The 15,837-nt window shown below is 30.8% G+C and overlaps 2 protein-coding genes across 6 annotated transcripts in view; one reads left to right on the forward strand and one right to left on the reverse strand.

Annotated features, from left to right (window-relative positions):
* Window positions 1-9,424, forward strand: part of LOC107457377 (putative carbonic anhydrase 3) — a 60,203-nt gene extending 50,779 nt beyond the window's left edge. For 4 of the 5 annotated variants that reach the window (XM_016075530.4, XM_087165850.1, XM_087165848.1 and 1 more), the window contains 3 exons: window positions 1,108-1,185; window positions 5,367-5,594; window positions 9,280-9,424. In XM_016075530.4, the coding sequence (XP_015931016.2) occupies window positions 1,108-1,185; window positions 5,367-5,594; window positions 9,280-9,402 (429 nt within the window). In that variant the 3' untranslated portion in view covers window positions 9,403-9,424. The remainder of the gene's footprint in view (window positions 1-1,107; window positions 1,186-5,366; window positions 5,595-9,279) is intronic. The other variant, XM_087165847.1, reaches the window with a different exon arrangement.
* Window positions 9,425-11,899: 2,475 nt separating this feature from the next.
* The window catches only part of LOC107457372 (neural cell adhesion molecule 2), a 32,964-nt gene continuing 29,026 nt past the window's right edge, over window positions 11,900-15,837 (reverse strand). Inside the window, exons 9-10 of the mRNA XM_043051556.3 lie at window positions 14,324-14,614; window positions 11,900-12,052 (exon numbers count right to left, since the gene is read on the reverse strand). Of these exons, the coding sequence (XP_042907490.2) occupies window positions 11,919-12,052; window positions 14,324-14,614 (425 nt within the window). The 3' untranslated portion in view covers window positions 11,900-11,918. The remainder of the gene's footprint in view (window positions 12,053-14,323; window positions 14,615-15,837) is intronic.

The raw sequence follows: 15,837 nt of genomic DNA on the forward strand, positions 1-15,837 counted from the left end.
TATTACTATTAATAATTACCCTTTTAAAGATTAACTTATATTTGCGTTTAAAGATATCTTATTTAGGTGGCAATTTTTCGGTACGCAAGAGTACGCAGTCCAAAAGGGTACGCAGTCCAAAATATTGAGAAGATAAAGGTTTTTTTCTTCCAGATTTTTCAGTTGTTTAAATTTCTTGGTAGTGATCTTTAGATTTTAAAATAAAAGTTACAATTGTAATATGGTCAACAACCTCAACCACTCAATTCGACAGCCTGTTCCATAATGATTATTATTAATGTTGACAAAAAGGAAGTTAAATTCCAAATGGATTTGATTTGAGGTTAAAAAAAATTTATTCACTTAGCATTGAATTTGTGCTTTATCAATTCTCTTAAACACGCATTTTGAACTGTGTTAATTCTTTTAAACACGTATATTGTGCTATTTTCATTATCTTAAATACGAAAATCTAGTTCGTTTTTAAATACGAATTTTAAGCTATTTCCATTATTTGAAACATGTTTTTTAAACTGTGACAAATATTTTGAAGACGCATTTGGAGCTATATCCATTATTTGAAACATGTTTTTCAAACTGTGACAAATATTTTGAAGACGCATTTGGAGCTATATCCATTATTTGAAACATGTTTTTCAAACTGTGACAAATATTTACACATTTGGAGCAATATCCATTATTTGAAACATGTTTTTCAAAGTGTGACAAATATTTTAAAGACGCATTTAGAGCTATATCCATTACTTGAAACATATTTTTTAAACTGTGACAAATATTTACGCATTTGGAGCTATATCCATCATTTGAAACATGTTTTTTTAAACCGTGGCAATTATTTACGCATTTGGAGCTATATCGATTATTTGAAACATGTTTTTCAAACTGTGAAAAATATTTTAAAGACTCATTTGGAGTTATATCCATTATTTGAAACATGTTTTTCAAACTGTGATAAATATTTTAAAGACGCATTTTGAGCTGTATCCATTATTTGATACATGTTTTTTAAACTGTGATGAATATTTTTAAGACGCCTTTTGAGTAATGTTCAAAATAAAAATTTCACCTAAGAGATACATGTTCATTTTGTTTGTATTTTATTTCTAGACTCACTTGGTTTTTGAAAGTCTGAAAAATACTACGAATGGAGGAAAGACACTAGCAGTTTTGGCTATCTTTTTCAAGGTAGTGAGCGTTTTGCTTTAGCTGCTTAGTTATGAAGTATTGAAATAATAATAATTATTATTAAGTGATGGAGGCAGTTCGTATCCGATTTGAATTGTGTGAAATAAGTAAATAATTAAAGTGTTGTTAGGCATGTCCGCAAGATTTCTTAAAAATATTACTATTGTTGGAAATTTTCATTTACTCCCTTCTCTGTGGAATAGTTTTTACGGCAAAAAAAAAAAAAAAAAAAAAAAAACTCATATTTGTTGAAGAAATTAAAATTGCCCTTACGATTTTCTTTGACAAAACCATGAGATAATTCTAAAAAACGTTAAGAATTACAAACCTGATAAATACATTTCTTTATTAAAACATGTCGTCCATCATTAAAATTTCAAATCGGGCACGAAAATCTTTATTTATCAAATCTAAAAAAAAAGAAAAACACGTGGGCAAATTTTAGGTGTTGATACAAAATTACTGCGAAAATGATTTGTTTGATATTTTAGTTGTGATAAAAATAGAATTTGCGCACTTCAAAACCTTATTTTATTATTTTTCTTCCTCTTTCAAAAGTGTCAAAAAGTGGTCAAAATTTTAATTGGCGATAAGATTTACTTGTTGCAGTTTAAAAACGGCTGAAATTCGTTTTATGATCTGACAAAGATATTCAGTTGCAATTTGAGTTCTCGAGTTAGTAGTAATGTCATCGAAATCGTGAGTTTGCGGTGACATTTTGTTGAGTTTTGCTCCCAGTTGTCTGCTCGATGAAGTTTTCGAAAAATTCCCTTCAGCGAATTTTACAAAATTTTGTATTCGTCTATGCTAAATCAAGTCATTGATAGTAAATATAACGGACGTGCCATGGACTAAATCTGAGTGACTTATAAAATTTGCATGAAATTTTTGAACACCGTTTTTTAAAATTTTATTTTTATTCGTTATTGTTATCGATTCTGCGGGCGGGTACAGTTTGCCGTAGGCAATTTGTAGCGCTGACAATTCATTCTGAGCACAATTCGTTTTGGATACAACTCGTCGCAAAGACAATTAGTTGTTTAACACAATTCGACCTAACGACAATCCACCGTAGGCACAATTCGTCGCGAGCTCGATTTGTCGAGGGCATAATTGATCGCGAGCACAATTTCTTACGATTTCCATGAAATACATCCTAGTCCATTAATTGTACCCATAAAAAGGGTATGCTAATTAATTAGTGCTGATGAAATTTTAAGTTACCAAATCAGACACAAGAATGTATACTTTCTCTGAATAACTGACTTCTTTTTTCGACGGAGTATGACCTTTTTTTTAACGCATTCGGATTTCTGACCCCCATAATATATAGGGGATAGCCGCAATTTGGGAAATATAGTCCGAATAGTTTGGTCAATAGAGCTGTCTAAAGTTTGGATCCCTTAATGTTAATTTTACTTTTTGCGTCTTTCATTACATCTCGAGAATTTTTTAACCGTATTAAAATATTTGGAAGCACGAGTATTTTAAAATTCGATTTTTGAGGAACTATTATCGACTGATTTTGCTCAAATTTTGCATTTTGCCATTTAAAATTGAATAAGAGAAAATTGAAGTAAGAAATTACATACCTTGCAATTCAAAATTTTTTCGACTATTTTTAAATAAAATTATAAAAAATAATAAACATTTAATAAAAGTTATATTTTGCATGAAAGTTTCCCTGGATGAGCGAATTTTATTGGGTGCAAAATTTTTTCTAATCGCTTAAAAAGTTCTCGAGATATGGCGAAATACGCAAAATCTAAAATTAACAATAAGTGATCCAAACTTTGGATGACCAAACTATGAGGACCATATTTGAAAATCAGAAGAATGGGATGATCCAATCAGAAGTTATTAAGGGTGGTCCATTTTTCAATTCGCGCATTGTTCACTTTTTATTTTGCTAGTTTCATTTTGTGCCCTCCTTAAATTGTTCCAGCGACAAATTGCGGCCACGATAAACTGTCACCGTGACGATTCATGCGCGATAAATTGTCCCCTTAACAATTGCACGTGATAAATTGCCGAAGCACCATTGTTGTCCTGTTATGTGACGTCAAATTTCATCGATCATGAAATACAAACACATTAGCAAAATTTCATCATACAAAGAACTAAAAATTTAAAGACCAATTAAGATTGCAGATTTTTGAATTACGAGTTTTTCATTTTAAAAAAACTGTTAATCAATCTTCTTACCTAACACTGTAATGACTACCAGTGACTAAATTGAACGGTGCACCTTACAGTTTTCAAGCTTCCTCCCTAAGGGAATTGAGCATTCCATTTCTATTAGGTAGCAGAACATATAGGAAATGTAGGAGTTGCCACCAATTCGAAAGAGATAAAAAATTTGTAATAGAAATATTACTTTTGTACCTTTCTTTCGAGCGATGTAAACTAACAAGAACTACTTCTTGCAAGAATTATAATGTATACATAAATAAACAGTAAAGTTAAATGTTTTACTTTTTAATAAGTAGTGGTAGTTACGGAAAATTTACTTTCTCCGAAAGAAAGGTGTAAATAAAATGTTCTTATTACCATTTTTTCTTCTTTTCCTGATATGTAGAAGTCCTGGAAGGCTTCTTATTTTTTTCGTTTAAGAATTTAGAGAAAAGAAATGTTTTATTTTTGATTTCCAGAATCTGATAACAAAAAACTCTGCTTTGTTTCTGGAACAATGATTTGCCCTAATTTCGCCCACCGGTTAAAGAAATAAACCCACTTTCAGAGGAAAGAAGCTTGTGTTTAAAGGGTGCATCGCTCGAATTTAGGGACTATCTTGCAATCTGAATCACACGATCACTTTAACAGCCCCGATGTCAAAATAATACACCAAGTCCGGATGTCATGCAGGAGCGGTCAACCTTTTTGATAAGAGGGCCTCTTCCAGAAGAAAAAGTAACAATGCCATCATATTTTTAAATATAAAGAATATAATAAAAAAAAGTATTATTTGCAGGCTTGATTATGTGATATTTTTCACAAATATAGTTGTTTCCTTAAGTTTGAATATTGTGAATTTAAAAACAATAAAATAACTTAAATGTACAAACTTAGGTTTAATTGAATTGTTAATTAGCATTTTTAAAGGAGCAGTCAGTTTGGGCATGTATTAAGTAAAAACGAATAACACAAAACATTTACTTCTTAACAATAACTAAACAATCAGTGATGAATTGAATTGATGACTCTAGAATTAGTTGATTTTTCTTCCACGTCAATATTAGGGTTAGTTCCCCAGGATATTTGTAAAATTATGTGTTTAAGTGGGTATCAGTAATTCTTGTGCTATATTTTGATTTATAACAGAAGACATTCGTACACATTTATGTGCTTATCTAAAATTACTAAACATCAAAAAGTCAAATCGTGTAGATTTTGAGTATAAAAATTTCTGTTCAATTTGAGTTGTATTTACGATTTTTGATAAAGTTCTTGAAAGCAGTTTTTTTTATTATTATGTTTTACTACCGCAGTTTGTGTTGAAATATTAAAAGGCGAGCATACCTCGGGTTGGTTGGCTATCCATGATGCAAAGAATTGTTAATTTTTATTCGCATATAGTATGTATATACACCGAAGAGCCATTACATTATGACCACCCTCCATCTATAACAATGGGATCGCCCAGGTTTTCATCATTTCTCGCCCAGGAACAATGTTTTCATGGGGCACATTAGGACCCATAATCCTCATAGAACAATCCCTGACGTCTGTAAGCTACTGGAACATAGTTGCAGACCAGGTTCACCCATTCATGGCAACAGTTTTTCCTGCGGGGGATGGTGTTTTTTTACCAACAGGATAATACACCATGTCATAAGGGTCGAATCGTCGAGGAACATTCCAGTGACTTTCAAGTCATGTCTTGGCCCCCAAATTCACCAAACCTTAACCAATAGAGCATTTGTGGTCCTACTTGGAAAACCAAATTCGTGCTTCCACGCTACCCCCTCGCAATGTGAGGGAATTGCAGGACCAGTTGGTGAGCGCTTGGTACCAGATACCTCAGATTACCTATCAGCACCTTGTGGAATCAATGCCACGGCGGAGGATAGCAGTTTTGAGGTCTAAAGGTGGTCCTACATGTTATTAGCAGGGTAGTCATAATGTAATCGCTCTTCGGTGTATGTCCTATATGCACAGTTTCAAATTTTAAATGTATTCAGATTTCAGCTGAAAAAAACGTTATTTTGGATCCTGTATTCAGAACTTTGACGAAGATTCGTAATGTTGAGGACGAAGAGCCAATTTTAAGCAAACTCCGCTTACGTGACCTCCTACCAAGGAATACCAAGAAATACTTTCGGTACGAGGGTTCTTTGACAACACCACCTTGTACAGAAGGAGTCGTATGGACTGTTTTTTCGGAGACTTTATCATTATCTAAAGAACAGGTATAATTCTTGCTGCTTCACATTTTGATGTTTTTTTCCCCTTCATACATCAATCATCAGCTTTAAATACACTGTCTACCAATAAGTATTTGGACACCTATGCAAATGACTATATCTGCGGTTTTGAAATACGTCACGCCCTACGCCGGTATAGATCGTGTAGGGAATAACATCGGCATTAGTCCCATGCAAGATGCCTACTGCACTATTTTGGATGACAATGCGCTTCCTACGTTGTGGCAGTTGGAGGTGGACCCTGGTTATTTCCAGGACGCCAATGCCAGCTGTCATGTTCCGAGCTTCACCAAGACTAGGTATGGTGCCAATGGGGTTAATCGAATGAACTGGCCTGCCCAGATCTGAACCCTATCGAGAACCTCTGGGAAGAGTTGGATCGCCGACTTAAGGGGCGTACTACCCGTCCAAAATCGGTGAAGGAACTTACATGTCTTCTCCAGGCCGAGTGAAAGAAAATACCACTAGCCGTCACACAAGGACTTGTGGAAAGTTTGCCCCGGAGGGTTCACGCTGTAATTGCCTCTCGTGGAGGCTCCACCAACTATTGACTATGAATAAAGTTTGTTTTTCTTTTCAATCACACGAGTCCAAATACTTATAGGTAGATAGTGTATAATATACATATTGAGGCATTTAGAAAGTAGATGAACAATGTAGTTCAGATTTCTGTCACTTTTCAGCTGACCTTACGAAGTTTTCAACTTCCTGTAATGTAAATTTCCTTGAAAAGAGTTCCCGACAAATTTATTTAAGTGCCAATGTTAGGAAGTTTTCTAGTCTTCTGAGTGAAAAGAAGAGGGTGAAATAACGAGCAAAATGTGTATACGTATACTACGAGTCATGTTAAATAAGTTTTCATGTGTGAAATTCTATATGGTATGGTTCTCCGAAAGTTTCTGTACATGGCTTTTATGTTCCATTCTTCTAAATTGGAAAGATGTTTAAGTTGTACCTAATACTACCGTACCAAATGAACTGGTGTGCTATCTGATATTGCTTTCTAATCCTACGGCATTTTGAATGAACTAAGTTTTTCCAGTTTTTGATCGAAATCACAACATTTAATTTAAAATATTATGTCAGAGAAGTGGTGGACAGATTCTTTAAGTATTGTTGAGTTCTTATTATTTGCATTTGATTTTCCGCCTGTTAAAATCTTATTGAAACTTTCGCATTTTAATAATGAAAACACCAGAATCAGGCAGATAGACTGACAACAATTGTTTCCGTTTCATTCAGGATAATGTAAAAAGTTTTGGAATAAGAAAAATTAAGTTTTTATGAAAGCAAAATTTCCAAAGAGAGTCAGTTGAAGTTTAATCATGATGAGGAACTGATAATAATTAGGCTGAAATGTATAGGGCAAAATCAAGAAATTTTGCTACTTGCCAGTTTCCAGTAGTAGCATTTTTTAACAGAGACAACTTTTTAAGACATGCAGCCACTTTTTCAAAAATTGAAAGTTTTAAACGATTAAATGAACTTAATATTAATAACCAGCTGAATAGCCGTTTTTCTTGCGGATTTTTAAGAAAAGTAAATAATCAACAATCAAACATTACGAAATTATACACCAATTAATATTACTTATTGCCTTTTTCGTTGTCTTTAAGTTATTTTATTAAGCAAAACATGCTTTTCTAAGTTCAGCCCATCAAAAAAAGAAGAAAAAAATTCATTTCATTTGACATAATGCTATTATTACTAGTCAACAATCAACAATCTCTTCTGGTACTTATCATTTCGTTGGACAATAAGAAACCTACAGAGCCTATAATAAGTATCTTGGCACCAATATTAGTATATTTAGTACATAGTTAAAAAACACCAATTAATATAATAAAAGTAGTACCTATTATCAAAATTAATTAAACGTAAGTGGTGTTGGAAATTTTTTTTATCGTTCTCATATACGAATAAGTACCTTTTCTCCATTAATTTAGGTTTTTAACACAAAATTAATTTTTGTTTATTTCAATTTATTCGTAAATTTGGGAGAAAAGAAATAGAAGCCGCGCAAATATTTTTTATTAATTTTTGGAGAACTAATATATAGGTACTCATTTTGAAGAGCGTAAAAAATCGCCAAACTGTTATTGACGCCATTTGGCAACTATAGCTTATTTGGCACTTATAGCTCCTTTAGGGGCAGTATCAATGCTTTTGGTATTGCTGTGGTAATGAGAACCTATCGTACTAAAATAGGTGCCAAATATAGGCTTTTTACTGTCCAGCGCAATGGATAAGTACCCCAATATCATAATATTCATCGGACCTAATACAAAATTTTTATGTTTTTCTTATTTCTTGTATATTCCATGGAATGTTGTGTGGTTTGTTGTAAATTTAATAGATTTAATTAGAAAATATCTAAACTGTATTATCATTTGCAATTATCAGTATACTACTTTGTTCTGAAAAGACACATTTTTGCCTGCTTTTTTTATTCAAAATAAATCCATGATCAGTTACAGAGTCGTCAAATGAAGTGATTCACCACCCCAATTTTTTAGAATTAAATATAGTATTTTACTGCACGATGGAGAATTTAGTCAGTTATAAACACTATGTAAATGGTAATTATGCACCGCAATAAAAGCCTACTTAAGGAGGATAATTACTGTTTTATAATTGGCCTACAAAAGCAAACTTTCTTTAGTGGAAGGTTTTTCGTATGAAATCAACCCCTCATTAACACTTTTGGAGGAGGGAAAGAATTCACGGCTAGCAAGCTTGGAATAATTTTCTCTATTTATATTACAGTTTATATCTATTTCAAGCATTCATTGTTATGCTTTAAACCTTTTATCTAGAAACACTGAAGTAATAACTTATGAAAATTATTATGATTCATAATATTTTATGATTGGAATATGGTGACCAACTGATTTTAAAAAATAAATAGATAAATAGAATAAATAAGTAACAGTACAATACTCTCAAAAGTAAATAATTCTGAAACAACTAGCGAAAAAAATTGCAGTGACTAACAGTATTCTGATAATTAAATATGTAAGAATTTCTGAGGCAATTTTTCAAGTTTAAAAAGTTGCCAGCTGATAAAATTAGTTTTAATAGTTGCCAACATATGTTAGTTTAAAAAACTACCAACACATAAAATAAGTTATAAAAGGTGTCAACATGATAGGTAAGTTACAAAAAATGCCCGTTGATGATTAATTTAGTAACAAAAGTTGCCAATAATATTTAATTAGTTTCAAAATTTGTAACATTTTAAATTACAAAGCTTCAATAGATGCCAATTTATATTAGTTTCAGAAGTCGCCAATAGATTGAATTAGCTATATAAGTTACAATTCACCGTATTAGCAGTACAGAGTCACGATAAAAAAAAAGCCTAGTGCAATCAATTCTACTGATGAAACTTTGAAATAAGGTCATTCTTTGCAGCTCAACCAGCATTTCCCTTCTGTGATTTTAATTTTAAAATGCATGTTTCAATATGTTAACTAAAAATTACTAATAAAAATTATTAATTAAAAATTAATAATTAAAAATTAATAACTAAAAATTAATAATTAAAAATTAATAATTAAAAATTATTAATAAAAATTATTAATTAAAAATTATTAATTAAAAATTATTAATTAAAAATTATAATTCTGAAATTATAACAAGCCAAATTAATTTTATTGATTTTTTTCAGATGGAAAAATTTCGACAATTGCACCTCATTGGCCAGACTTCTCATAATTTATCTTTCAACCATCGCCCAGTGCAAAAACTTAATAATAGAATAATTTTAGAGTCAAAATCTATTTCGAACTGAGACAATAAAAACTGCTGTTATATTGTTTGATACTGCTTTATAAATAATAATACTTTTCAAAACACTTCAGTATTACAAGTGGGAAGATTTCAAAATACAAGCACAAAAAAAGAAGGCAAGAAATATGGCATGCCAAAATAAATAAATAAAAAAAATATATAAATAATAAAGTAAAATAAATAATAATAATAAAATACACAAAATTTTTAGTAAGTTTTCTTATCCTTACTGTCTTGATTTTTAAGGAATGATGGTCATATTGACATAGTAAGAATCAGACTTAAAAATGGAATTCATTGTATATTTCTGCCTCTTAGTAGTTGTCTTAGATTAGAACAAAAAAAATGATTTTAAAAAAAATTGTCGCAATTTAATTAATAAGGATAAATGCGTGATAAAGTCTGTGATGTAGAGTCATTAAAGTCAAATAGAATTAAATCTTAAATGCAGAAACACTAGCACCAATATTTTCAGAAATTGTTTATTTAATCGAATAGCAGTTTTATCCATTCTTCTTTTGATAAATTCATAAATCCAGGTAACATTACCCTATTTTTTTTTTTTTTAGAACTGAACTACATTTTAAGAAAGACATAAAGAAAACGGTAATACTTAATTTAAAAAAGAAATTTTTTTTTTCAAAAAGACAGAATTTTGGTACCCTTGTTAAAAAAATTTACATGTCAGGGGGTTGTAAATTCAAACTTATGACGGGATGAAAAAAAAACGCTATTTGAATCTATTGAATCACTACTAAGACAAGCGGAACTGAAATTTTCTAAGTCTGAGTGATAGTAAGAGAAAAAAAAAAGAGGAATTGAAAGGCGTTTATTAGAAATACCTCCAAGTTTCAGCGTCAAAACAGGTTTTGGTGTTTTTCATCTCACTTTTTTTGCTAGTGATTCGTCAGATTTCGACAGAAATTTTTTTCCTCTCTTAAATATTATTTTGCAACTACAAACACTTATACTTGCTTAACTTTAGTTTTAGCAAGGGATTTAATTAAAACAATACAATAATTAATGGAAATTAATAACATATAGATAGGTAATTATGGAACATTCTGTGTAAGCAACTTTTTTTAAGCACTAGACTTAAAATATATCATTAGAGATTACTTGTTTTTGGATTTGTAATTTATTTATTTTTAAATTTTATGTAAAAAAAAAAAAAGAAAACTAAATAAGTTATTCATCAACGATTTTTATGATTCAGAAACTGTTCAAACAATGTTCGAAATGATTCAATAAATGTAATTAATTTCTCTAAAAGGTCATTAAAATTTATAATTAAGTTCGATCTTTTATTAATCTTGGAGCTTTCCTGTATAATATCCAATTACATTGATTAAATCCAGTTTGGGACCAATCCAAGGTAACACACAAATCAAAAGCGGTTCTGTACTACAGTAAGACTGTGCCTTAAAAAATATAATCCATTACCCTCCATTTACGCTTTAATTTTATATTTTGTGTTCTGGTACACTAGTTAAGAAAATATTTTTAAATAATTTTTGTATGATGTCAGTACGTAATGGACGTCTGATCTCGCTCCTTCTTAATATTTCACTTTTTGCGTTTTATTTGTTTTTCTTAAATTTTTAATTTATTTTGTATTTTCTTGTTTTTTGTTGTTGTTGCCAGATGCGTTTCTTTCTCGTATCGATTTTTCTTTTAAATGTTGCTTCCACTATTTTATTGATACATTTTGTTTTGGCTATATTAATAGATTAATAGAAAGCACTGTAATTTGATATAATTGCGTGAGTTGATGATGAAATTATATCTTTTCGTGTTTTTATGCAAATTCTAATTTAGTATTCGCGGTATTCAGTTTGACATGCGTGATAAATAGCAGTGAGCGTATTAATTGAATCAAGGGTGAAGTTTTGTATTTTTCGATGAATTGGAAAAAAATAATTTTTCGGGGATATTTTTAATACGATTGAGAAAGGCCTCTCGTACCTGTTAAAAAATAGTGATCATTAATATGTAATGGAAAATAATGTGACAAAAAAATAAACAGAGTTAAACAACGTGTCTTCGTCCAAAGAGGGGATTTTTCTATAAGATTTTACATCAAGCTAATATTTAAAAAAGAATAATATGGAAGAAGAAGAAAAGGAGGATTGATGCCATAAAATCAAATTTGCTGTTTTAAAATTAATCCTATTTAGAATCTGTGGGTTTGGGTTTTCTGCAATCAAAAGATTGCAAAAATGGATCACAGAATAAAAAGTCTCATTTATTGATTCAGGTACGGTGTAGAGGTGAAGAAATTTTCGAAAATTGCCGAGGAAGAATTTACGCCCTAAAGAGTGAAAGCTCTTTTAAAAAGTATTGCATATTTTTTTTTTATTGAAGACAAAACATATCCCTATAAATTGTGTGTTTCCAAAATATATGATTGATTCATGTACTTCAATGCAGAAAACTACTTTTTTTAAAATCAATTTTGATTTTGAATTACGATTAATTTCATTTCATACGCACGTCTAATACAAAGTGTTTTTCTTTTTATTGAATTATTAAGAGGAATGGACGAGATCTATGACGCAATGCAGCTGCTGTTGCAAGTGCCAAAAGAGCAATAAAAAGAATAAGCATTGAAGAGATGAGAAGGTTTCTGCTGGTTTTCCAAGCCGTTGAACCTAAAATAGAAAATAAACTAATATTAATGATATTACGTACTAAAAAAAAAAAAAAAAAAAAAAAAAAAACTATGTATTTCTCACTCTGTTTTTCAGTTACTATGTTAATATAAATCGTTTTTTTTTTTTTTACTAATATTTAAAACGTTTACTGGAATGAATTTGGGAGCATTATGAACTCATGATACATTTGAAATCTAAGCTTATAAATATCTTCTCTTAAAAGCTTATTGATTTTGGAATAAATTTGCTAATTCTCCGCAATAATAAATTAAACTACTGTTTAATCTGCACAAAGATCTGAGAACCATTTGATTGCAAACCTTTTATATTTTTTTTTCCTTTCAGAAATATGTTAGATTTTGATAACGCAATTTTTTTCCTCTTAGCTTAAATAGTAATTTGAAACCTCTAAAGTTTTCATGTATCACAAATAATTAGCCAATAAATAATTTATATATTTATTATAAATATTATAATATTATAAATAATTTTACGTGTAATTAAGGGTAAAATTCCTTGGAGCATTTATATTTTTGTCAATTAGTTATTTCGCGTTCTTAATACCAAGAAAAGTTTATTTAATGAAAAGTTCATTTACTGAAAAAAGTTCATTTACATTACATTACATTAAAATTAATTACATTCATTCATTTACATTACATTAGAAGAGTTCATTTACTGAAACTTCCAGTGAAAACACTGAAACTGCTAACAAATAACTCAATAAATCGATAAATAAGCAAAACAACGAGTAAGAATGTCAACAAACCACTAAATAAACCGTTAACACGGCAAATTAACGAGGGAGAGGATCCAGATTCAGCAACTCAGTTAATTAATAAATGAATCAGCAGATCACTGGATTGATGAATGGAGAGTCAGTAAGCCTGGAGAATCAGCGAATAAAAATAATTAATAAATTAAGGAATACATAAATGAGTGATCTGATAAACAAGCAAATCAATGAATCAGTATGGATAAATTAATGAGCAAATAAAATATCATAGAAGCAATGAATAAACGAATTAGCAGGACAAAGGATAGATGCATTAGAGAATGAATGATAAGGAGAATCAGCACCAATAAGGAGAATCGAACCAATGAATCAATGATTTCGTGAGTAAACAAATCGACGAGACAACGGAATAATGAATATACGAATCAGCAGGTCGTAGAATCCTTGATCTGATAATTCAAGGATTTTCTGATTTATTGACCTGCTGAAATATGAATTCATTTTTTCGCTAAAACACTCTACCTTCGATTTTCTCCTTTCAACATATTATTAATTAATTGATTCAGGGATTTGTTGATTTGTTTATTCATGGAATACAAGCAATATTTCACTAATTTGTTCACTAGATAATTTATTGTCTCACAGGTTCATAAATTTTAAAATTTGCTTATGAACTTATTCATTTGTTTACGATTCGTATATTTAATGATTTGATAAATCATCGACTAGCTCCTTTGTTGGTTCTTTGACCTGTTGATTTGCTCATTTGCTGATATGCTCTTTTATTGATTTGCTGGTTCATATATTCGCCTTTCAATCATTCACTGTATCTCTCTAAGACTTATTTGTGTAATCGGTTTCCTTAGAGTAACATTATATAGTCTTGATATAATTTTAATTTGAGTGTTTCCTAACCCTCCCAATAAAAACGCGAAATTACAAATGTTGCAATAGACTTATTTTTTGTTGTTGTAAGCGGGATGCGTAAGAACAGATTTCGGCTGTTTACGGTAGCACAAATTTTGTCAATTGTTGTTTAGATTTGTTGTTGTTACTTATGCCATTTGCTAATACCAGCAAGCCTGCTTGAAATCAAGCGAATTTTCAAGGCAGGGGGTGCTTTCTTTTCAGTGGAGCCATCTATGGATAAGAATACGACTTCAGCCACATACAAGTCAATGCCCATTTTACAAGGAGAACCCATTCATTCACCCACAGATGGTAATTTTGACCTTAACCGGAGAACGATTTATCTACAATTCAGTACCCCAAGAGGTATGTTTGTTATGTGAATGTTTGGCATTTGTTATGTGAACTTGGAAACCCAGACCGACGGATTTAACGTGCACCAATCACCATTTAATACACAGGGATTCTTCGGCCAGCAGGATTCGAACTCTCAAATCGTTCTCACGAACACGACCCCAACGTCCAACCTGTCTCAAAGTTTTTTTTTTTATTATCAAACATCCCATATAAAAACTGTAGGCAAAAGAAAAAAATATATATTATATTACGTTGCATTACTTCACCTTTTTTGCTACTTCTCAATGTTGATACATCAATGTAAAATTTTGGACTTTCACCCATTTTGTTTTTGGATGTTATGATGACTTCAAAGTTTGTTCCTGACGGTAGCCCAGAGAGACTGAAGACAGGAATTGGCGAATTGAGAGTTATTCCATTTTCGCCAGATCCTTTGATGCGAGCTTGAAAGTGGAAATGCTGAGGAGCTCCTCCGTCGTAGCCTGCTTCACACGTCACTAAAAACCAACTGTGGGTTCGATTCAGTGCCTTGCAATGCTTCGGGCGATTGGGAACAACTATATATACAGAGATAAAAATAAATCATTTATTATTTCGTTGAATCTCATTTCGCGTAAGTAAGGTGAAAATAAGCTACAGTGGATTGAAGTTCAGAATATCATAGTTTTGCCCTGCTTTAAATGAGAACAACTTAGCAAAATTAAAGTTTTTAATATACAGAGTATTCTTTAAGAGGACACCATATCACTGGTGAAACGTTTCGTCGCAAAATTTCTTTCTCCACCAATAGTAATTTAAAGTTTTGAAGAAAGAAAAAGTGAGCTCAGCCAAACCTAAAGTAAGACACGAAGTTTTAATTGCTGGGGAAAAAAATTTACAACATCAAAATGCGAACAAATTATTAAAAGAGAACTTTGCGTAATCCTAAGTTATCTTCTGATAATTTATTTTCATTTTGATGTTTTTAAAAATTTTCTTCAGTATTTGAAACTTCATGGCTTACTCTAGGCTTGTCTAAACTCACTTTTTCTATACTTTAAATTTCATATTAGTTATGGAGATGAAAGAGAATTTACGACGAAAAGTTTCTCCTATAGTATAGCGTTCTCTTAAGAGGACGTTAAAACACAGGACAAATGTTTTATGACAAAGTTATATCAATATTAGTTATTTAAAATATAGAGCAAAGTGAGTACTGGTAAACCTAGAATGAACAATGGTGTTTCAAATACTTTTTTTTTAAATATCAAATTGCAAGCACATTATAGCAGGATTATGCAGGATTTATCAGGATTATACATTATAGCAGGATTTCCATAATGGAAAAGTAATTTCGTTATTTTGTGCTAGCATTCTGAGATTTTGAAAACATTTCTTCGGTATTTGAATCTTCATGGTTTATTATAACTTTATCTAATCTTATTATTTTCTGTATTTAAAATTAATAATGTAGGAAGAACAGAATTTGCCATGAAGCTTTCTCACGCTGAATGGTGTTCTGTTAATGACCGATATATTTTTGGAATTCTTGCCGAAATTAAATTAAAAATATATGCATAATGGATCGTGAAAAAAGGTCTAAAAAACAATACCGAGGTGAGGAAAGCGGGATTGAAACTTTTGTGATGGGTAAATAAAAGAAAGCCGCGAAACGATTATTAGAAACGTCTTGAGTTTCGTCAGGCAAAAGAAAAAAAAATTTTTTTTAAATTTTTTTCACCCCACCTTCTTTTTTAGTGATTCGAGGTAGACTTCGATAGCATTTGTGCTTTTTCCTAGA

The sequence above is a fragment of the Parasteatoda tepidariorum genome, chromosome 6, assembly GCF_982258835.1.
Source record: "Parasteatoda tepidariorum strain Cologne lab strain chromosome 6, Ptep-v5.0, whole genome shotgun sequence".
NCBI classification, from domain to species: domain Eukaryota; kingdom Metazoa; phylum Arthropoda; class Arachnida; order Araneae; family Theridiidae; genus Parasteatoda; species Parasteatoda tepidariorum.